The sequence below is a fragment of the Miscanthus floridulus genome, chromosome 3 (genome assembly GCF_019320115.1).
Source record: "Miscanthus floridulus cultivar M001 chromosome 3, ASM1932011v1, whole genome shotgun sequence".
Taxonomy (NCBI): domain Eukaryota; kingdom Viridiplantae; phylum Streptophyta; class Magnoliopsida; order Poales; family Poaceae; genus Miscanthus; species Miscanthus floridulus.
In genome coordinates this window covers 120,872,995-120,895,717 of record NC_089582.1, presented here as the reverse complement: position 1 = coordinate 120,895,717, position 22,723 = coordinate 120,872,995, and the positions used below count along the sequence as shown (strand labels likewise).

The 22,723-nt window shown below is 41.0% G+C and overlaps 2 protein-coding genes across 3 annotated transcripts; both read right to left on the bottom strand.

Moving 5' to 3' along the window:
* Window positions 1–422: 422 nt before the first annotated feature.
* On the bottom strand, window positions 423–3,264 carry LOC136546704 (large ribosomal subunit protein eL14-like). The gene is made up of 5 exons (XM_066538666.1): window positions 3,151–3,264; window positions 2,953–3,054; window positions 990–1,119; window positions 752–864; window positions 423–665 (listed from the first exon to the last, which is right to left on the bottom strand). Exons 1-5 carry the CDS (start codon window positions 3,151–3,153, stop codon window positions 609–611), a joined length of 405 nt encoding a protein of 134 aa, XP_066394763.1. The 5' UTR covers window positions 3,154–3,264; the 3' UTR covers window positions 423–608.
* Window positions 3,265–14,833: 11,569 nt separating this feature from the next.
* Window positions 14,834–20,413, bottom strand: LOC136546703 (protein DETOXIFICATION 45, chloroplastic-like). Of its 2 annotated transcripts, none has more exons than XM_066538664.1 (14): window positions 19,756–20,413; window positions 19,507–19,634; window positions 19,073–19,216; window positions 18,839–18,984; window positions 18,161–18,248; window positions 17,734–17,830; window positions 17,515–17,615; window positions 17,060–17,223; window positions 16,586–16,657; window positions 16,356–16,472; window positions 16,183–16,278; window positions 15,946–16,067; window positions 15,356–15,412; window positions 14,834–15,211 (listed from the first exon to the last, which is right to left on the bottom strand). In XM_066538664.1, exons 1-14 carry the CDS (start codon window positions 20,091–20,093, stop codon window positions 15,202–15,204), a joined length of 1,680 nt encoding a protein of 559 aa, XP_066394761.1. In that variant the 5' UTR covers window positions 20,094–20,413; the 3' UTR covers window positions 14,834–15,201. The 2 variants fall into 2 exon arrangements, with proteins under 2 accessions (XP_066394761.1, XP_066394760.1); XM_066538663.1 differs by having other exon boundaries at window positions 18,113–18,248; window positions 19,756–20,412.
* Window positions 20,414–22,723: the final 2,310 nt, after the last annotated feature.

The following is a 22,723-nucleotide window of genomic DNA, read 5'->3' as shown; positions in this document are numbered from 1 at the left end:
TTGTGACCTCATCCATCACTAAAGCAAACAAATAAGGGCTCAAAGCTGACCCTTGATGTAGTCCTATCCTAATCGGGAAGTCATCCGTGTCTCCATCACTTGTTCGAACTCTAGTCACAACATTGTTGTACATGTCCTTAATGAGCCCGACATACTTCGTTGGGACTTTATGTTTGTCCAAAGCCCACCACATAACATTCCTTGGTATTTTATCATAAGCCTTCTCGAAGTCAATAAAAACCATGTGTAGGTCCTTCTTCTTCTCCCTATACCGCTCCATAACTTGTCTTATTAAGAAAATGGCTTCCATGGCAGTGAAAAGAAATGACAGCTTAGGCAGGATCGCAATATAGATTATGTCAATATCCTGGTTGCCTAAAAACACTAGCAATAAGCAAAACAGAAATGGTAAGGATCACACATTTGTCGCAGGCTACCTTAGATATTCCATAACATTCACGACAAAATACCCAGAATACACCCATGATTGATAAAGTTTGAAATGGGTTCACAGGAAACATATTACTAATTCTGGCTTTGACAACACTCATCGAATTGCTGATCCAACTCAGAACCAAAAACTGTAACATGCCATCCACCGAACGAGACTAAGCCATGGATGCCTTCTTCAGCTTGGCAAGCTCTTGCCTGATAGCACCACCCCTCTGTTTACATATAGAAAAAAAACAAGTGTGAGCAAGCAATATACAGTGCCAACAGCAACTAGACATTTGACAGAGAGGTTCCTGACCTTGATCTTTGCCAGCATGACCTTGAACCTGTCAAAGTCATTGAGCGCTGCCCTCCTCTTCTGGACAATCAGCTTCTTGCCCCATGAGCTGTTCTCCCACTTGGTCTTCACATCTGAAAAAGAATAACAAGAGATCAATTAAGTGTCACTATTCTCTTCGGGACAATAATCTAGAATCTAGAAGATGAATAAATCACAACGATGCTGAAGAGGTCCACAGCATATGCTTCATCATTACCAGCTTCCTCCATCGCCTTGATCAGGGTTGTCTTCTTGGGCACACGTTTGATGTCAATCTTGATGTCGGTAAGTGAGAGGCGCTTGAAGTTCACCTGGCATCTGACCATATCAGGGGCGTCCACAAGTGCCTGGTCCACAGAATGCATCAAGGCTATGAGGGCTTGCATGCTTGACCAAATCAATTACAGCAAGACATATATATATATATATATATATATATATATATAGAACTACTATCCTGTAGCTGGCTACAGAATAACTTATTCTGTAGCCACTTTGAGTTACGATAATTACTATGTTATTTTACGAGATTATAGTAACTCCTTACTAAGTGGTTTAATATAACGTTATGGTAAATATCCCCATATGTTATAGTAACCTAACTATCGTAAATATGTATTTATATTATGGTAAATTAGTATATAAAATTATAGTAAATGGAGGTGGCTACAGAATAACTTATTTTGTAGCCGGCTACTGAATAGCCTCTCCCTATATATATATATATATATATATATATATACAAAATAAGTTATTCCGTAGCCACCTCCATTTACGATAATTTTATATACTAATTTACGATAATGTCAATACATATTTACGATAGTTGGGTTATAACACATGGAGATATTTACCATAACGTTATGGTAAACCACTTAGTATGGAGTTACTATAATCTCGTAAATTAACATAGTAATTATCGTAACTATATATATGTGGTGCCACGGAATAACTTGTTTAGATATTCACCATGACATTATTGTAAATTAGTATATAAAATTATCGTAAATGGAGGTGGCTACGGAATAACTTATTTTGTAGCTGGCTACTGAATAATATATATATATATATATATATATATATAGAACTACTATCCTGTAGCTGGCTACAGAATAACTTATTCTGTAGCCACTTTGAGTTATGATAATTACTATGTTAATTTACGAGATTATAGTAACTCCTTACTAAGTGGTTTAATATAACGTTATGGTAAATATCCCCATGTGTTATAGTAACCCAACTATCGTAAATATGTACTGACATTATGGTAAATTAGTATATAAAATTATAGTAAATGGAGGTGGCTACAGAATAACTTATTTTGTAGCCGGCTACTGAATAGCCTCTCCCTATATATATATATATATATATATATATATATATATATATATATATATATATATATAAGCTACAAAATAAGTTATTCCGTAGCCACCTCCATTTACGATAATTTTATATACTAATTTACGATAATGTCAATGCATATTTACGATAGTTGGGTTACTATAACACATGGAGATATTTACCATAACGTTACAGTAAACCACTTAGTATGGAGTTACTATAATCTCGTAAATTAACATAGTAATTATCGTAACTATATATATGTGGTGCCACGGAATAACTTGTTTAGATATTCACCATGACATTATTGTAAATTAGTATATAAAATTATCGTAAATGGAGGTAGCTACGGAATAACTTATTTTGTAGCTGGCTACTGAATAATATATATATATATATATATATATATATATATATATATATATATATATATATATATATATTGTTATTGTTATAAATAGTGTACATTTGTTGCGTCTTAAAAGGAATCTAAACAAGGGAATTGGTCCTTGGTTCATTCAGGGAACAAGTTTGCCAAGCAACCCTTACCCTCCTGGCAATGCCAAATGCTAAGGCACTAACTCCTCCATTTGTCTTAAGAGTAAGTATGGTTAACCGCTAGATGAGGACATGAGGCCACCCTACTTGGCCAAATCAAATAAATTGCATCAGGTGCTACCAAATACAGCCATATATGTTTTCATATTTCCCACGAAGATCAGCAGATACAAACCAATTACTACCAGTGGTACAAAAGCACACTCCACTAAAGCTCTAGATCGACATCACAACAGCGAACGGAAGGACAAGCATTTAGGAGAGAGCTCAGTACTTACCCTGTTCTGGTCGACCACATCGACGATGACGACGAGGCGGCCATAGTCCTTGCCGTAGTTCACCAGGGCCACGCGCCCGATCTCCACGAACCTCTTGAACGGCTGCACACATAGCACAAGCACACAAAACCCCAAGTCAAACCCCGAACAACTCATAACCCCTACCAGAACTAACACCACTAAGCGCGATCGACGTACCATCCTCGCGGCGGTCGGAGAGGCGAGCGGCAGCGGCGCTGTGAAGCGGCTGGAGCGAGAGGGCGAAGCGCGGCGGAGTCCAAACAGAAACTCGGGTTCGGCGGTGGGAGTGGCCTATAAAGCGTCGCGCGAGTTCGGTAGCGCCGTTGGATCAGGAGAAGCGGCACCCTGGCCGTCCGATCCAGGTCAGCGAAGTAAGAAGTCTGATGGGCCTTTGGGCCTTGTTTGGAAGCCCAAATTCCCGTGAATGTCCCGGCCCTCCCCCCTAGCAGAAGCCCACGTGGAACTCGGCCGCGGACCAGATTTCCCCTGCATCTGGAAGCCCATGCGGGGGTAGCTCGACCTGTGAGTCCTGTCTTTTCCCATGGGCGGCTCGGGACCGGAATATTTAAATATTTGCCATTATTATTGCATCAAAAAAAATATTTGTCATTATTGGGCGACGACTAATTGAGTCTGTCTACCGAACAACCATGTGTTTTATGTAGTTTCAACACATTAATTTTTTTACACCATAGAATTAAGATCCAGCAACCTCTATCCTTCTTTTACCTCCAGCTTTCTTCTACCTTCAGACAATCATAAATCATAAGATCACAGATCCACAAATCCACATATTATAAGAAACATTTTTTTTTCTATGCAAGAACAAGAGGATAAGTGTGACAGAACCTCCTAAATTATAAGGCCCACATGCATCTGTCACTGTCCAATGACCTCTGACGACTATGCATATGTCCCAGTAACTTAAGAAGACTATCGGGTGTCCGCGGGGAACACCGAATCATCCATAATTTTCGAGCAGGATTCCATTATAGTGTCATTGCAGTATTACAACATTTATTCAAATATCTACATCAGAGTAAAATAGCGAAAGTCTTACAATAACTTAGTTTACAAACCAGTTGTTTCAAACCTTACAAACTAAGTTCGATAATTATTACAAACCATAGTAGTGGAGTGGCATTAGTAACATAATACAAACATACAATATAAGTATCATGCCCAACGACCACACATTTACTTATCATCATCGATCTGAACAACAGTCATGCAGCACGGTTCAAAGCAGACCTGCTCATGAGGCTCACCTGCAACAAGGGTCAACGAACCCTAAGTACAAAAGTATTCAGCAAGACTTAACCAAAGTAAAAACTGATAAGACTCAGGAATGCAGGCTAGGGATTCAAGATATGGCTTTAGCAATAAACAAAGTTCTTTTGCGTAAAAGCTTTCTAACAAGATTCTTTTATTCAACATGTAAATCTATCTCAAAATCATATATGAATCTGCCATGATCCGTAATGAGATCATGAACTTTATATCAAACCCTTTCTCAAAACTTCCTCAAGTTTCAGTTACTAACTACGATGATAAACAGTGAGTTGAGTCTCCATAACTGAGGAGCAACGACGATTCAAACCGATTATAACCCAGCTGGGGATTCCCAACCACACGACATATGCAGGTCACCGACCTACATATACAAACCTACCCTCAAACAAGAATGGGTCTGCGCCACCCGAGAATACAGTACTCCACCAATCCAGCCCATTGCCATATGGGTACATGCTATTCTCGCCATCTCTCCACTCCCACTGCGTGAGTAGCCATTCTAGTAATAGAATAGCCAAGTTAAGGCTTATCGGAGTATGTGGCTAGTACTACAAAGTCTCACTTCATGCAATTCAACAACGGACGTGTCTTAATCGACACAGGCGGAAAGAACCCGCTCACAAGACCTCCATGTCTTGTGGCTCCCATACACCGAGTCCGCCCGATCTAGATTTGTTACTCCACATGATCATATCTCATGATCACATAAATAATCAGTCGTAACTAAGAAACCATTTATATCTCGCAGGTGACCGGTGATCACCTGACTTGTATCGTTCTAAGCATGGCTAAGCATAAATAAGCATTCTCGGATTTAAACAGTTAACAAGGTTGATCTTGGAAAACAAGGTTGATAATGCACCAATTAGATTTTCACTCAACTCCTAATCACTTAATGCAGTATATAAAAGCAAAAGCGATATAATTTGTAAAACACAAGGTAGGTTTAAATGCATCTGGGGCTTGCCTTGGTTAACAGAAAAGTCCGGTTCCAGAGATGTTCCACAATTATCAAACCCGACCTCAACAGATGGATTAACCCCCTCCTCAACTTGATTGACTACCACGTTCTCGCCTTCGTTCACTACACGTAGTAATAATATCATATTTAATATGATACGAGATATAAAACATGATGCTTGATGATGGATGCAAAAATTAATAACTTGAATACAACTTTCCTTCGCGGTACAGTTACAAGCCAATAACTACTTAAACCATTTCGTAAATTCACACACGTACTTTAAGTACCAAGAATTATTTTATACTAATGACCCAAGGTCATCACTCAATCCAAAATTCAAACAAAACATAAATTATTAAGGTTTACTATTTGCTTTTATGAATTAATTATTTAATTAAAAGATATGAAATAAATCAACTTTCTCCAAATGAGCTCAAATTTTTTATGAAGGCTTATCACATGATAACTAAGTGGCAAAACAATTTTCATAATTTTTGGATAAATAATAAAGCCTAGAAAAATCATGGAAGCTCATTTATTAATTAATTAGAGCAATTTTTATCACATTCAAAATGTACTGAAAATCAACATTTAATATTTTTCCTAAATAGTTTACATAACAGATAGCTCACACAAAAATTTTCATAATTTTTGGAGCTCTAATTAATTCTATACAAAAATAACAAATCATAGCACTATTCATTAATTCTGCAAAATAGAAAAATCCATTTTCAAATAACGGTCACTGATAGGGTGACCCCACCTGTCAACATCGTCCTCCCGCGCTCAACAGCGACAACCGCACTTTGACCGACGATTTCTCATCGTCGATGAGATCAATGGCGATGGTGAGGGTACCAACGTGATCACCACTACGAGGCGCACCTATTGGTGGCACTAATTGCACCAATTACAGCTCAACCCGAGCTTGACACCGGCCATGGCGGACACGGCGGAGCGGCTGCGCTACGCCGGCGAAGGGAGGCCGGTAGCGGTTAAATAAAAGGCCTAGGAAGCATCAGGAGCTCACCCCAAACACTCACGAGCAGAAAGATGGACTGGAGGAGCAATGGAGAAGCTCATCGTCGGTCACAGCAATTATGGCGACGCGAACAACGTCGGCGACGGTGCTCCGATGGCTGCAGTGGACAAAATGGTCAAGCAACAAGGCATAAAGCATCACAGCAACATGGAGAAGATGGAGCAACACTTCACAAGGCAGAGGCTAACCGTAGAGCTCCGGCCACGATGAAGCAGGATCGCCAGTGACGCTGCCGGCCGCGAGGAAGAAAAGCAACGAGCGACGCTTCCCGACGAAGTCAAGCTACAAGGGCGGTTCGGCTGGGTTCGCAACTAATAGGTGGAGCTAAGATAGGCTTTGCTGAGGCTGGTATGCGCTATGGCGACGATGCGAGCTCGCCGGAGCAGCACGGTGGCGACGGGAAAAGCAGAGGAGAAGAAAAGAGAAGAACGGCGACGGCACAAGCTTTAAAGAGCGGCCAGGAAGCCATGCCGCGGCCTTCTCCATGCCAGCGCGAAGTCAAACGTGGCCACGAGCGCGCCTGGAAGCCAGAGGAAGGTCACCGGCGATGACAGATGCCTGCTGGTACTGTTCCAACTAATTACCGAATTGCCACTTGTCTAAATTCTCAAATTACTCCCAAATTTATATAGTAACACAAAAATCTCCAAAAATAAAAGTTGTTCCAAATTCAAAGTTCTACAACTTTGCTTTAATAACCATACTCTAATTTGGTCTACATTTTGAAATGCAAGTTTAAAATCAAAAGGGGACACTTAAAGTACATTTCACCTTTTCAAATTACTTCAAATTTTATATAACAACTTTGAAAACTCCAAAAACCAACTTTGTACACCTTGACAAGCTCTACACTTTTGCTTTTAGGCTTAACCCCAAAATGTGCTTAGATTTTGAATTAGGTTTTCAGGGTAGAATTTAAATACTGAAAATTAGGGTTTTCGAAAATTCAATTTAATACAAAGATTTTGAACTCAATTCAAACCATACAAGTCAACACATATAACATAAAGGTAAACTTGTTTTAGTGTATGCATATCAAAATTTTCACTAACCCAAAATGATGTGCAATGCATATGATGACATGGCATGTTTTAGTATTTAAACACCCGAGGTGTTACAATCCTTCCTCCTAAAAGAAATCTTGTCCCGAGATTTAAAGTTCAAGGGTAAGTAATGGAAAAAGAAATGTGTCAATCCAAAAACATTCCAAACTTAACCATAACACAGCTCAGGTCCTTTTATAAAACATGGTTCATAACAACAAAGCACAACTAACATTATCCTATATTGACGCAAGAAACTCTAGAAATTGTTCTAGCAAGTAATCTTCGGATTCCCAAGTAGCTTCTTATTCGAAATGTTGATTCCATTATATCTTGTAGAATTTGATTGTCCTCCTTCGAGTGACACGGTCTTTCTGATCTAGAACTCGGATAGGATATTCGGAATAGGGCAAATCAGGTTCAAGTTTCACTCTTTTAACCTCAACATTCTACTTAGGCACTCGAAGACACTTCTTTAATTGAGAAATATGGAACACATCATGTACAGCTGAGAGATGTTCTGATAACTTCAAGCGATATGCCACCTTTCTATACCTCTCCAAAATTTGAAATGGTCCAATATAACGAGGTGCCAACTTGCCTTTAACACTAAAACGAGTAACTCCCTTCATTGGTGATACCTTCATATATACAAAATCTCCTTTGTTAAACATCAATGGTCTACGTCGTTTATCTGTATAACTCTTTTATCGGGACTGAGCTATCTTCAAATTACTTTGTATCTGCCTAACCTTCTCTTCTATTTCTTTCACCAGGTCAACTCCAAAGAACCATCTTTCCCCGGGTTTAGACCAATTTAGCGATGTTCTGCATCTATAACCATAAAGTGCTTCAAACGGAGCCATTCTAATGCTCTCTTGATAACTATTATTGTATGAGAACTCAGCCAAAGGCAAACATTCATCCCACTTATTGGAATAGTTAAGAACATAACATCTTAACATATCTTCAAGTACTTGATTGACCCTTTCAGTCTGACCATCAATCTATGGATGATAAGTTGTACTATACAGGAGTTTGGTACCCAACGAAGCATGCAATTGTTTCTAAAAGTTGGAGACAAACTGTGTACCCCTATCTAACACTATAGTCTTTGGTACTCCATGTAGGCTCACGATTCTTGCTAAATACATCTTGGCATATTGGATAGTAGGATATATACTCTTGACTGTAAAAAATATGCTGACTTAGTTAGTCGATCTACAATAACCCATATTGAGTCAAAACCTTTCGATGTCTTGGGTAGACCAACTATAAAATCCATACTAATATCCTCCCACTTCCAAGCTAGAATAGGCAATGGCTGTAACTCTCCAACGGACCTCAAATGTATAGCTTTTACCTTTTGACAAGTATCACACTTTGCTATATATCAAGCAATCTCTATCTTCATTCTAGTCCACCAAAATCTCTGTTTCAAGTTATGGTACATTTTATTACTTCCAGGATGAATAGATAACCTGGTGGTATGTGCCTCTTCAAGAATTGACTGCCGCAACTCAGGAACCTTTGGTACCACAAGGCAATCTTTGAACCATAACACATCTGCATCTTCTATTCTAAAGCATGTTGCTTTTCTAATTCTGACTTTTTCTTTGATATGAACTATACCCTTATTTTCTTTCTGAGTGGCAATAATTTGATCTCGAATAGTCGATTCAACAGTTATATTGGTCAAACTACCTTGTTGAATTACCTCTACATTCAACTTCTCCATCTCTTGACATAAAGTCAAATCCATTGTTTTTACTGCCAGACAATTGCAATGACTCTTACGACTGAGGGCATCTGCAACCACATTTGCCTTACTAGGATGGTAATGCACCTCCAAGTCATAATCTTTAATTAATTCTAACCATCTTTTTTGTCGCATGTTCAATTCTGATTGAGTAAAGATATACTTTAAACTTTTGTGATCTGTATAAATATGGCAAGTATTACTAAGCAGGTAATGCCGCCAAATCTTCAAAGCATAGACAACTGCTGCTAACTCTAGATCATGAGTTGGATAATGTTCTTCATGTTGCTTAAGTTGTCTAGAAGCATAGGCAATGACTCGGCCTTCTTGCATCAATACATACCTAATACCAATACCTGAAGCATCACAATATACGTCAAATGGCTTCTCGATATCTGGCTGTGCTAACACTGATGCAGTGGTTAACAATCTCTTCAAAATCTAGAAAGCTTCTTCATAATCAGATGACCAGACAAACTTGGCTTGGTTCTTCAACAACCTAGTGATGGACTTGGATATTCTAGAGAAATTTGGAATAAAGCGACGGTAATAACCCACCATTCCTAGAAAACTCCAAACCTGATGAACTATGGTTGGTGGTTTCCAATCTAGTACATCCTTAACTTTGCTTGGATCCACAGCAACTCCTTCAGCTGATAACACATGCCCTAAAAATTGTACTTCCTTTAGCTAAAAGTCACACTTACTGAACTTGGCATATAACTGATGTTCTCTTATGCGTGTTAGAATAATTCTAAGATGTTCCGCATGTTCTTTCTTGTTCTTGGAATATACTAAGATGTCATCAATAAACACCACTATAAACTTATCTAGCTCATGCATGAATAATGAATTCATTAGATACATAAAATGAGTTGGAGCATTCGTCAAACCAAAAGACATTACCAGGTATTCATATAATTCATATCTTGTGGTAAATGCCGTTTTAGGAATATCTTCAAGCTTAATTTTGATTTGGTGATAACCTGACCTCAAATCGATCTTGGAGAAAACTTTGGCTCCAGCTAGTTGATCAAAAAGTAAATCTATCCAAGGTAAGGGATACTTATTCTTAATGGTCACTTCATTCAATGGACGATAGTCGACACATAACCTCAGGGTCTCATCTTTCTTCTTCACAAAAATTGTAGGACATCTCCAAGGTGATGAACTAGGTTGAATAAACCCTTTATCAATCAACTCTTGCAATTGAGTCTTCAATTCAGCTAATTTCTTGGGAGGCATCCTATAAGCTCTCCGAGAGATCGAAGCTATCCCAGGCTTTAGATCTATGTTAAACTGAACATCCATATCAGGTGGTAGACCGAGTAAATCTTCAGGAAAAACATCTGGAAATTTACCAACTACAGGGATATCTCTAATCTCCTTGACGGAAGTTGCATAAACTTTTTCCACTAATCTCCTTAAGGTTGTAAGTTGGATAAGAAGATGAGAATTACTATCTAGCAAACTCAACCTTATAGTCCTATTCAAAACATCTATAACAGCCTTATGCTGATACATCCAATTCATTTCCAAGACCACATCTATATCCTGATCCTTGAGAATAATCATGGTAGTGAGAAAAATATGCCCACCCAGGTTTATGGGTACCTGGTACACCATTTCCTTAGTACACAGACGTCCCCCGGGTGACTGTATAAAGAAATTTTCCTTTGTTGCCCCAATTGGAATTTCATGTTTTATGACAAAGGTTCTATTGATGAATGTATGAGATGCACCAGAATCAAAAAGCATAACTGTAGGATGATCGGCAATAGGAAACATACCCAGCATCATGGGCTCCCCTTCTAGAATCTCCCTGGCCTAAATATAGAAAACTCGCCCCGTCTTCTTTTCATCTTTGCCCTTCTAAGCATTTTGATTGTTGTTCTTGTTCTGGGCTTGACCCTATTGTTGATTTCCAAGAGCTTTCTGAAAATTTGGATTATACTGCTTAGGATACGGATATTCCCTAGAGAAATGACTGGACTTCCCACAATTGAAACATGGATAATTGTGGCCTTGGGGTGTTGGAGCACGAACACCAGGAACATTTGACTGTTGAGAGTTCTGGTTAGTTGTAGCAGGACTAACATTTTATCGTTGACCGGCTTGGAACTGCGGCAGACGATAAGGAGGACGATAGTGATTTACTAGATGATAGATTATCCTCTGTCTCTTTTGATTACCACTGAAAGATCCAGATGGCACATTCTTTTTCTTCTTAATCTCCTTATGTTGCCGATATTTTTTCTCTGAAGCAATAGCAATGTTGACTACCTCATGATAGGTGACATTGGTGCAGGTAGTCATTATTGTCTGAAGTTTGGTATTCAAACCTCGCATGAACCACTTCTTCTTCTTGACATCTGTGTTAACATGCTCAGGTGCGTACTATGAAAGGTGATTGAACTTGCCCACATACTGCATAACTATTTGATCACCTTGCTTTAAAGCAAGAAACTCATCAAGCTTCATGGCCATAACTCCCTCCGGAATATAATGGACAAGAAAGCAGTGCGAAACTCTGCCCAAGTTAACTGAATACCTACTGGTTACATAGCCACAAGGTTTGTCCACCAAGCACCTGCTGCACCTCTAAGCTGTTGAGCAGCAAAAACAGGCTTCTGGAACTCCGTGCATGGAATGAGGTCAAACTTCTGCTCCATGGTATGAAGCCAATCATCAACTTCTAGTGGTTCGTTAGCCTTGGTAAACACTAGTGGTCGTGTATCGGTAAAATCAACATACGTAGCTTCTTGCCTGAGATGATGACGACCATGATTCCCTTGCATCATATTCTGATTGCTTTGAGCTAACTCCCAAAGCAATCGAGCATTATCGACGGTCACATTGACTAGTACGGCGATAACATCAGCCAAATTCGGAGGAACTGGTGGTGGATCAGGAATACCATCCTCATCTTGTGAAGTACCAGGATTAGTCGAACCCCGAGTACGACGCATCTGTTCATGACAAACCAAACTTTACTCACAAGCCTTTATTGAACTATTAACAGAGCTGACTACAAACACATTACACTGTTCCACTTATTTAAACACAAGTTCGAACTTAAGCAAAACTACCCAACTAAACTAGAACTCAATATTTTACATTTCTACTCTTCTCCTCGATCACCTCAAACCTTGTGATCGGTATCCATTCCAGAAACATTTCCGCCTTTATTATCACTCTCATCGACCATCACTAATTCTTTTGGATCTTCTTCTTCTTCTTCAAGTTCATCATCATCTGCAATGACGACACCTAGGTCCATGGCATCTACCTGAGGTTTATGATTTGGATCCAAAAGATTGTTCAGCCTATGGACTTCTTCATACAGATTGGTAGAATATTCTTCTAAGTCTTCTATATAGAACTCTAACTCATGAGCTCGGGCTCTAGCTACATCTTCTCTATGCCAAGCTTCATTTTTTCCTTCCACCATACGAACTAACATATGCTCATAGTTCTTATGAGCGGTGGTGAGACACCTCAATTGATCCTGTAATTTGCCCACCTAGATGACATCCAAGGCCCTATCTCTAGTAGCCTGTGCTAACTCTGCTGAAAGCCTCTGTATCTCTGTCTAGAGATTAGGCCTAAAGCTGCTACTACTAGCACCATCACTCCTAGGGGCAAGCTGGTGACGAGGAACTACTTTGGGTCCAATGGACTTACGGGATGTTACCTTAGTACGAGCCATACTGTAGGAAGCAAGATTTCAAAACAGTAAGACAATGTGATAACAGTCTCAAGAGCAGTAAGGATGGATTGCACAACTCAACCCCGATGCACTACTCAACCCAGACTTAGAGGTAAAGGAAGTAACAAGTGGATTAATCATGATGCATGAATCGTTCTTACGAACAAAAACATCAAAGCTCATAAATAATAGTTGTTATTATATAGGGCATAATAAAATTACTACTCCACCACACAAAGCCTTTTTAATCAAATAAGGAATGACGAGAATGAAATAAGATAAATCAGAAGCAATTTGGACCAAATTAACAGGTTAAATTTATTTGTCCCAAATCGTTTTGAAGTTTTGTAAAACCATACAACAAAAACTTTGTAATGATCGCTCTGATACCATTCTGGTTTGTAATAATTATCGAACTTAGTTTGTAAGGTTTGAAACAACTGGTTTGTAAACTAAGTTATTGTAAGACTTCCGCTATTTTACTCTGATGTAGATATTTGAATAAATGTTGTAATACTGCAATGACTCTGTAATAGGATCCTGCTCGGAAATCGTGGATGATTCGGGGTTTTCCGCGGACACCCGACAGTCTTCTTAAATTACTGGGACATATGCATAGTCATCAGAGGTCATTGGATAGTGACAGATGCATACGGGCCCTATAATTTAGGAGGTTCTGCCACAACAAGCGAAACCGACGTGACGAATGCAGTCGACGTTGCGCCTCCCTCAGCAGTGGGCCTTGCTTGCGTGTGGCACCCCCAGTTGGACTAGGACCCGGGAAGATCGGGCACAGGATGGATCCGACGACGGCAGGTGTCGCCTGCTAGAAGGTTGGGCCCCAACCAGGTCCCAGTTGTGGGTCCGGAGCTTCACCGGAGGGTTCACCGTCGGCGTTGCCGTACCGAAACCGGCGAGGGAGACAGTTGAAAAGAGAGAGAGGGAGAGAGAGAAAATCCATATGTTTTTTATGCTAAAACACATGTGTGTTGTATAGCATTTCTGAATTAAAAATACTGTAAAGAAGTATATTCTTACCATTTTTTATGCTGTGAGCATTCGAAATGACACTTTTGCCCCTCCTCCCTTTTTATATGCACAACCGACGGGCTGTAAGCAAAAATATATTATGCCAAAAAAAAAGAATAGAGATCAGAAGTTGTATGTTTAGACTTTAGAGCTTGTTTGGACGAGTGAATCTTTTCTGTTTCACGTGGGAATGACAAGAACGGTGCCAAACACACATAGAGCCAAACGATTTATCTTTGAAACTGTTCTCCTTTTCTTCCGTGGCGCTCGAAATGGTTTCGCACCGATTCTCCTATTGGAAGACAAAATCATCTTCTGGAAAGAATCCAGTTGGATTAGTTATGTAATTTATATAAGCTTCAGCAAACCGGAATGATTCCTGAGCTCAATCCCCGCCTACCGAACGAGCCCTAAATGAGAACCGAGCGTGGCTCGGATGACAAGGCCCGGTGGCTGAGACCTTGCCGGCCAGGGATCGAGCCCCAGTGGCTGCGATTTTCTGGGGGCGAACCTTCTGGTGTCTCACCGGGGTTCGCCCCCAAATAACTCTGTTGCCTCTCGCGCGTGGAACCACAAAGGGAATGCGACACACCTCGTCGTCTACGGATCCATGGACCTGGTGATCTCACAAAGGATGCGATCTTAGAATCTAGGTGTAGTTGTAGTTGTAGGATCTGTTTGTGTACTTGTGGTGTGAGTAAATGTTATGTGTGTGTAGTGTTGGTGTGTGTCTGTTCACGAACAGATACTACAGTTGTACCTAGATGAGATGCGCAAAAAAAAAAAACATCTGGTTAAATGATCTGCTGTGCCAAGACATGGGATGCAACCCTAGAAGGAAGACAGGATTCCTGGCTGAATGGTTCCAGCCATATGAACCTGCGGATTATGCATGTCTTTGCTGAAGATAGTTGCATATCTGTCGGTCCATGCCTCCATGGGCATGGCTATACAAACAAGGCAGGAGGAAACGATACTACAATGTTCCACGTACAGTAATAACTTCAGGAAGGAGGAGAGATAATGAACTATCATTCGCTATGTAAAGACTGCAAGCAAAATCTATCTGATGTTTGAACTGTAAAGTTTGAACCCATCAGATCTGTCTAAATAATTCTGCAATATTCTATCTACAGTTTGAACTCAAGCACGGAGAGAATAGAGATAGTGAACAATCATCGCCTATGTGACACCTACTAGTGAAATTTGTCTGATGTACCTTTACTCTCAAATTCTGAGTTCTAAAACCACCTAATGGTTGAAACATACACAGGAGTCAACATAAAAGTAAATATGTTTCGACATTGTAGTGTGCCTTTCATAATAACTTCTATTCTCCATCCTAATCTCGCCATTTGGTTAATCAGCTCCAGAGATACAACATTTTCTTCATTGCAGCCTGCATACAACAGTTGAGCACCTTATATGTTAGCAACCATGCGGCCATCTGGTAGGCCCAACATGAGGGTATTACAACAAATTGACTATCATTAATTACATGAATCAACGATAAGCATTAAAAAATGCTGCATTTTTCACTAACTTGTATTTGGGTTCTTTTTTGTGCAAAAACCACCAAGGCCCTGCTCTCCATCCCAATCTGTAAAGGAGGACACATGTCACAATTGAATAATGCAAATTTTGTAGCAAAGCATCTGATAGTTTGATCACTGGTTATGATCAACTGGGCCCAATATCTATTGCATCAATGCAGGACCCACAGAAGATGGTCAATCTACGAAAAATAGTATTCTTAGGATGATCTGAATTTCATGTTTGTAGCTGTTTAAACGGTTCATGGGGACATGAAAGATGTCCCCCCCCACCCCACCCCACACCCCACCAAGCTATTGAGACATATATTTAAATACCTATAAAAAATTCAATAGCATACCTAAAAAAATATTATTTCACTTTTTTTGTTGATAAATATTGTGAGTACTAAATACATATGTAATAACGTTGAAAAGCTATTGAGACATATATTTGTTGTACATATTTATCATGTTTACAAGGTGTCCTCGTATTGTCCGGCTCCCCTTGATCAAAAGTTCTGGTTCCGCCACCGAAGAGGGTATCTTCTACTGAGGACATTCAAAACATGTATCAAAAAGTCAATGGGACAAATGTTACCTCATAAATCCAGCAGTCACACGCAAACTCATGAAAAGAGCCAGGCCAGCCCAAACACCAGGAAGCCCGAAAAATTGTGGAGCATACAGCAAAAACAAAGAGGATATTGCCCCAACTACCATCTGAGGATCCAAGGGATATTAATAAATCACTGCAGAAAGGAAAGGAAACACTGCAAAAAGAAAATGCAGTAGTAGTTGCATGATCAGAATAGCATAAGTTACTTTATGCGCATACCATGGAGGAAGCTGAGTACGAGAAGTCTGAGACACCAAAATGGAGTCCATCAAAGATAAAAGCGAGGGCATTGATAGGCTGGCTAGCACTAACAAACTTCAAAAACACAAAGTTAGCAATGAGCAAAGATAGTGTTGACAGGGACCAGATAGTATCATAAAAAAGGTACATACCAAAACACCACCCCTCACAATTTGTATAACCATGGGATCTTTGGAGAATATTTCTGCAAGTCTACCAAAAGAGGCAAACAGAAGAAGTGCTAAAGCGATACCAACGAACACTCCTGCCTGCCAAATAAAACACGTTTGAAAGCTGCTTCATGACATGCTACATGATGAATGTTATTTATACTAGTCTCATATACAAATTAGCAGTAAAATAACTTAGTTAAGGCTGCAACCTTTAATACATAGAACGTGACCTCCTCCACTTTTTCGTAGTCAAGTTTAGCAAATGAACTTGCAATCAGTGCCTGAAATCAAGTACACAACAAATAAATTCAGAGCACTCAGTCCCTGTTCAAGAGGTACATATATCGTACATAAGCTCAAGAAATAATGAGCAGACAAGGAGGCAATTCGGCCATCACAAGCTTTACATAAAAGACCAATCTAAAACGGCCTTTTGTGGGGATCTGCCCCCCCCCCCGACGTTGACCTAAAAAATACAGGGTACTTAAGTCCGAACCACTACATACATGCCTAAACACTTGCATTGTTAGTGCAGAACTTCAAATTCCATAGGTCAGGTTGTAGTTACCATTGGGAAAGATAGATTGCTCAAGTCCAGGGAAAACATAGTGAATTGAGAAATAATTGCGATATTTTTGGAAATAGGCAGTGTTAACAAAATATATAAATAATAAGAGATTCACCTGGGCAGAAACAGCCAATGCATCCGAAAGTAATGATACTGCCAGCCAAACTTGCAGACATATTTGATGAGCGGCCATAGCTACTGTGCCTTGCCGAGCAGCCATTGCAGTCCCAAGAGTCATTGTTATCAGAACTGAAAGGGTTCTTCCTAACAGCATGCCACCTATAGAGTTTGAAAAGAGCTCATGCTTGTATTCGAGGGGAAACTATATTAGTAGAGTAAGCTATTCAGGTAACCCACAACACTAGAGCTGCAAATAAATGTTCACGATTTTGAAGGCATTTCAGTGAATGTACGAATGAGCCTAAGAAGCCGTTAACTACTCTGCACATCTAAGTAGTAAGTACGAATGAACAAGATGCTCAAGAACTGTGGTATGTATGTGAATGAAAGGAATGACTTGAAAGTGTGATAACTTGGATAACATAGTGCAAGCAATAATTTACAACTCACCAGATTTTATGTACCCAACAAAATCTAGGTCTTTGATTTTCGGTGGTAACAGAACTGCTCTCTTGCTTAAAGACCAAAGAAGTAGAAACATACCAACATATCTGAATAATTCAAGTTAAGAGCATTACTAAGAGTATTATAAATGATAAGTCAGACATACTATGAAATCTAGTTCATGTGATTTGTGTGAATGTCAATTGAATGCAATACCAGACATACTGTGAAGCAATAGTTGCAAGTGCAGCTCCAGTCAATCCAAGTTTCAGGGAATACACGAAAAAAGGAAGCAGAACCACAGCTGAGATGTTGCCCAAACCTGAAGACGAATTTCAAATTCAGCAACTATGCACAATACGCTGACAAATCAAAGGACAAGAAGACAAACAGCACTCTGTCAGCATTCCACAGAATTTTGAGATTGTGTAAGCTTTCATTGAAGCAACTCAGGCCATTTCTGAATCAAGTAAAGCATAGATTGTACGTGGCTCTCGAAAATGAAATGCATTGCTTATGATTCAGGGCGTCGTTGCCATCTAGGATCCATGCCAGTGAAGTGACAATGAAACCAACCTAGAAGATACGAGGTGTCATGACTTACCACTGTAAAGTAGAGGTGTTTTTGTATCTTTCAGTCCACGAAACACACCTTGGATAGCCAATGAAACAACAGCAGCAGGAGCACCAAGTGCTCTTACAGAAAGAAATAGCCTTGCTGGATTGTGCATAGCTGATGCCTGCCAAAGAAAACGAAGGCTGCATCAAGGCTCTAGTGACATGAAGTGTGGTATTTGATGCAATGAATTTTCTTACCAAATATACTAGTTTTTGCAGCCACAGGGAAATGAGTGATATCAGAGGTGTTAAAGACAATGATTTCTGATCCTACTTGTCATTAGGTTGAAAAGTTATTAAAATCAATAATAAAATCTGAAACATATCCAAGTATTAATCATTTTATCATTGCACAGCTGGTGCCAAGGGTTTGACGTCCCTGGAGAGTAGAGGCTAGATATTCATAGGCAGTGGCAGTGGTTGTTTTTACTTTGACCACTAGCATGAATGTAATAGCGAAAACCTAACAGTCTGTAACACGCATCCCTCTTCTTAATGCAATGACATACAGTTATCCTGCATGTTTGGGAAAAAAAAGATTAATCATTTCCGAACATAAGGATTTTATACTTATATTCTTTTACTATAAAAAATGTTTCCTGATAAGTGATAACACAGGGACAAAGGGTGTCAAACTTAATTATTCCTTCTTCTGAATGCCCATTTTTGTAGCATACTAGCATTAATACAAAGATATGAGATTTGAACATACATGTGAGACACCCATAATATTGAGGAGTATTCCAGACCCCAAAATCAAAGCCAAGGCTTCAACGACACCAATTGCTGCTGCCAAGACTAAAGCAGAAGAAATTGAAGGAAGCCTCTTCCTTTCTCCAATCTTGCCAGATATGTTTCCTTGTGCGTATCAGCACAGAAAGTTAGCTTGCAAATTCTAAAATGAGGCATGTTTCGTAAGCACAAAAGAATCAGTAATCATCTGTACCCGAAGCAGATTGTGAAGAGTCATGTTTTGACACATCTTCAGCCACAAATGATGTCGTGATACTTAGGAGGGGGATGTTGAAGAGCTTTGATATAATGTTGAATACTGACATACCAACGGCAGCTGAAGCCAGCTCCACAGGACCTGCCAGATTTATAGAGGTCAGAGTGTCAGACTTCAGACAAACCACAACAAAAGTAGAAAATTTCAGCACTACTTTTCAGCGAACGAACAGTTTTTTCCTCTCACAATATTTCAGCATGAGCATCAGCATAAGCCAAATTTCAGCGAAACGAACAGGGCATCTTCATGATGTACTAATCAGAGTAATCACTAAATTGAAGCATCGTATTATGAAGTGAATGAATGACCCAACTGAAGAGAATCAATACACTTGTGTCCAACTGATACCGAACAGCGGAAGGGAAATTTACCTAAGCGTCCAACATATGCGGTTTCCAGTAACTGCGCCACAGGATCGATTGCTTGCCCAACTATGGCCGGTACAGCCAGGTTCATGAGCTCCTTCCTAATTCCTCCAGAGTGATCCCGAACTGAATAGCTGAGGACACAATCAACACGCACAAAAAAAAAAGCAGGTGTGTCACTCCAAGAGTCACCGCGCTAGAGGCGAAACACAAATTAACAGCCCTGCTGTAGAATCGACAAGGTCAAGGACTCACCGCGCAGGAGTCGCGCCATCCAACGGTGAGGCGCGCGCAGCGGGTGATCGATCACCCTCGGCGTCCTCGCCGCGGAAACCCACACGGCCGCCGCCGTCGCCGGTTGAGCGAACGACGACGCGCCCGTGAAGCAGGTGGCCTCCTCCCGCCGCGGAGACCGACCGTCTCGCGGCGTCGGGAGCCAGCGAGAGCCCCGGCGCGGTCGCGCGGTGGGCCCAACCGATGCCGATCGCTCCGCCGCCCACCCTAACCCAGCGGTTGCGGACGGGGACGGGGCCGACGGGCAGCTGGCGCAGGCGCAAGCGCGGGGCCACCCCAGCGCCGGCGGCGAACTCCATCGGGGCTCTGTCTCAAGTGACCGCGGCGTCGGATAAGCACGCAGAGCGATCGAACGAGCGAGGGGGTGGCGGGGTGGTGTTGCGAAGAGGAAGAGACAGCGCGCGCGTCGCTGCCGTTTTGGCTCCTACGATGCCGAGGTTGGGGGGGGGGGGGGGGGGGGAGCACGGGAAGGTGGAGGCGGAGAGGCGGCGGTTTTTTGGTGGAGGCTCCGCCCGCGCGCCCCGGGGTTTTGGCCGTGCGCGACGCACGCGCTGGGCTGGCTGCCTCGGCCTGAGCGCGCGCATAGCACCAGTGAGGCCGGAGCAAGCAGGGGCGCGTCAGGGGGCAGTGGGGCACGCGGCCGCGGCGTGTGCTTTTTTTTCTAGTCTGTCTACAAAACCATTATACACTTTCAACACATATTTTTTTTTACCATAGAATTAAGATCCAACAGCTTCCACTTTTCTTCTGTCTTCAACCTCCAGCCATCTTCTACCTCCAGACAATCACAAGATCACATATCATAAGAACTATTTTTTTCTATGGAAAGATAAATCACAGATCGCAGAGGAGGAGGAGAGACCTACCTGGAGCCGGAGCCGTTGCCGCCACCGCCCACACTCCCCAGCCTTTCCCTTCCGTGAGCCACACAGGCCCGACGCCGGTGAAGCCGCTGCGGCTGCCTGGCCTGGGGGCGGCGGTAGGGCTGCTGTCGGCCATCGGCGTCACCGAGTCAGGACAAGACGGCTGCGTCGAGGAAGTGAGCTGTGGCAGAACCGTCTAATTTAATGCCTCCTAGGAGTGCTCGTCTTTCATTAGACACTAAGCACCGAAGGGAGAACATTAAATTACTCGGTTCCGTCGGGCACACCCCAGGGGAGAACCCGAAAATCCACATTTTTGCCATCAGGATCACAAATGAGAGAATAAAGCTTATATCATTCTTAACCATTTCTTACATCACTTTTAACACAATATCAGAGTATAATATTTATTGTTCTAACAGCGGAATATAATCATATTATCCGAGTTATGAACAATTTAATGTAACAGTGGAATATAAACATGTGATCAGAATTACAGCGAAAATAAATATCTATTCATGACATGATGAAGTATTGAGATATAAACTACAACATCAGATTATAAGACTTTTCTTTATAAAAACATTTAGTGAGAGTTACAAATAAAAACTACGATCGCAGTATAAAGGAAATCCTCTCTGAGCCCACCAGGAGCAATCCACACACAAGAGTTAGCTTTAGCCTCCACCTGTCACCTGCAACAGGGGGAATAAAACACTGAGTACTCAATTGTACTCAGCAAGACTTACCCGATATGAGAAAAGAAAAGACTCTAAGAATATAAGGCTATCTGACTTGTGGGTTTATTGCATTTGCAGGAGCATTACTAAGCGTACGTTCTTATATTCGATTTTTATTAATAATCATATTGGTTCATTAACTAATCATTCTATATAAGCACATGTGCTACTTTCAAGCAGGTGGTAAGCAATTAGAATTCTTTTTTTCATCTTCCATCTTTCATCTTCAGTTCTTACTACGGTGCTAGACACGAAATAAGCCGTACTGGATCGCCCGATGATTGTCACCCTCCTGTCTTAGGGTTCTAGGTCCCCGTTTAAACTGGGACTCCAAGCCCCCGTCTCTGAGTCCCGAACTCAGTGTGGTGCAAGGACCTTCTCCACCAAAATAAAACCCTGACAGTCGGTCCGAAAAGAGCCGAAACCCACGACAAGAGAGCAACAAGTCTTCCAAGCGTCAATACCCAAGTATGTGCTCGGGATAATAAGTCTGTGACTTGCCTCGGTGGCTTATGCAACGACCGGTCCTTAACCGACACAGATAGGGAAAACAGTGTAACTAAGTTATGCCCCGCGTTCACGGCGACACAACCTATTACACCCACCAATACCCAACCCATATCCATGCCCGGTCACCATTTTTCTTTTCACCATTTTTATATATTCCAAGTGATAATAATCCAATAATATATTTTCTATCTCTCACGAGTGGCAGGCAATCACTCGACTTCTACCGGAGTCCTGTAGTATAGCAATCTACATGATCCTGTCATACTAGTAAGACTCATAGGATAAAGATATGTATATGCAAGTGGGTTTCATTCAACTCCTTAAAACTTAATGCACAAATATAATTTAAACTGCAGAAAAGTAGGAGTTATACACAGGGGCTTGCCTAGGTAAAATATAACCAAGAGTTAGTATTTGCATCATCATATCATCCACCATCAACTAAATAGAAAGCCCATTGCATTATCTTCTGGAGAGAATACCATTACACAATCTGCAGATTCCCACTCATCCTTCACTTGATCCATAATCCATCATCGTACCTGTATGATATGCATTGGTGCAAATGTATCTACCCTACCCTATAATACACCAGTTAGAATAAATCTACAGCCACACAACAAATGCCTACTCCACAGTCATGACCTATGCTACATCCACACCCATAAATGTACCCAGAAAATATAACACCATCAAAACAGATGCATCAGATTATCTCTTAGCCATTCTCTCTCATTACTCATCCAAATCCGACGGCTCATGTTTAGTGTGTCTGCCCTCCGTCGCCCTCCCGCGTACCTCCTCCCACACACGACT

Coding starts and splice junctions, on each gene's coding strand:
- LOC136546704 (XM_066538666.1), bottom strand. Junction 1,120..2,952: donor ATGTGGTCGACCAGAACAGG/GTAAGTACTGAG, acceptor TCTGTGGACCAG/GCACTTGTGGACGCCCCTGA. Junction 666..751: donor TCATGCTGGCAAAGATCAAG/GTCAGGAACCTC, acceptor ATATGTAAACAG/AGGGGTGGTGCTATCAGGCA.
- LOC136546703 (XM_066538663.1), bottom strand. CDS start 20,093: ATGGAGTTCGCCGCCGGCGCTGGGGTGGCCCCGCGCTTGCGCCTGCGC. Junction 16,658..17,059: donor CATTGGCTGTTTCTGCCCAG/GTGAATCTCTTA, acceptor ACTTGATTTCAG/GCACTGATTGCAAGTTCATT. Junction 16,279..16,355: donor TTGTGAGGGGTGGTGTTTTG/GTATGTACCTTT, acceptor GTGTTTTTGAAG/TTTGTTAGTGCTAGCCAGCC.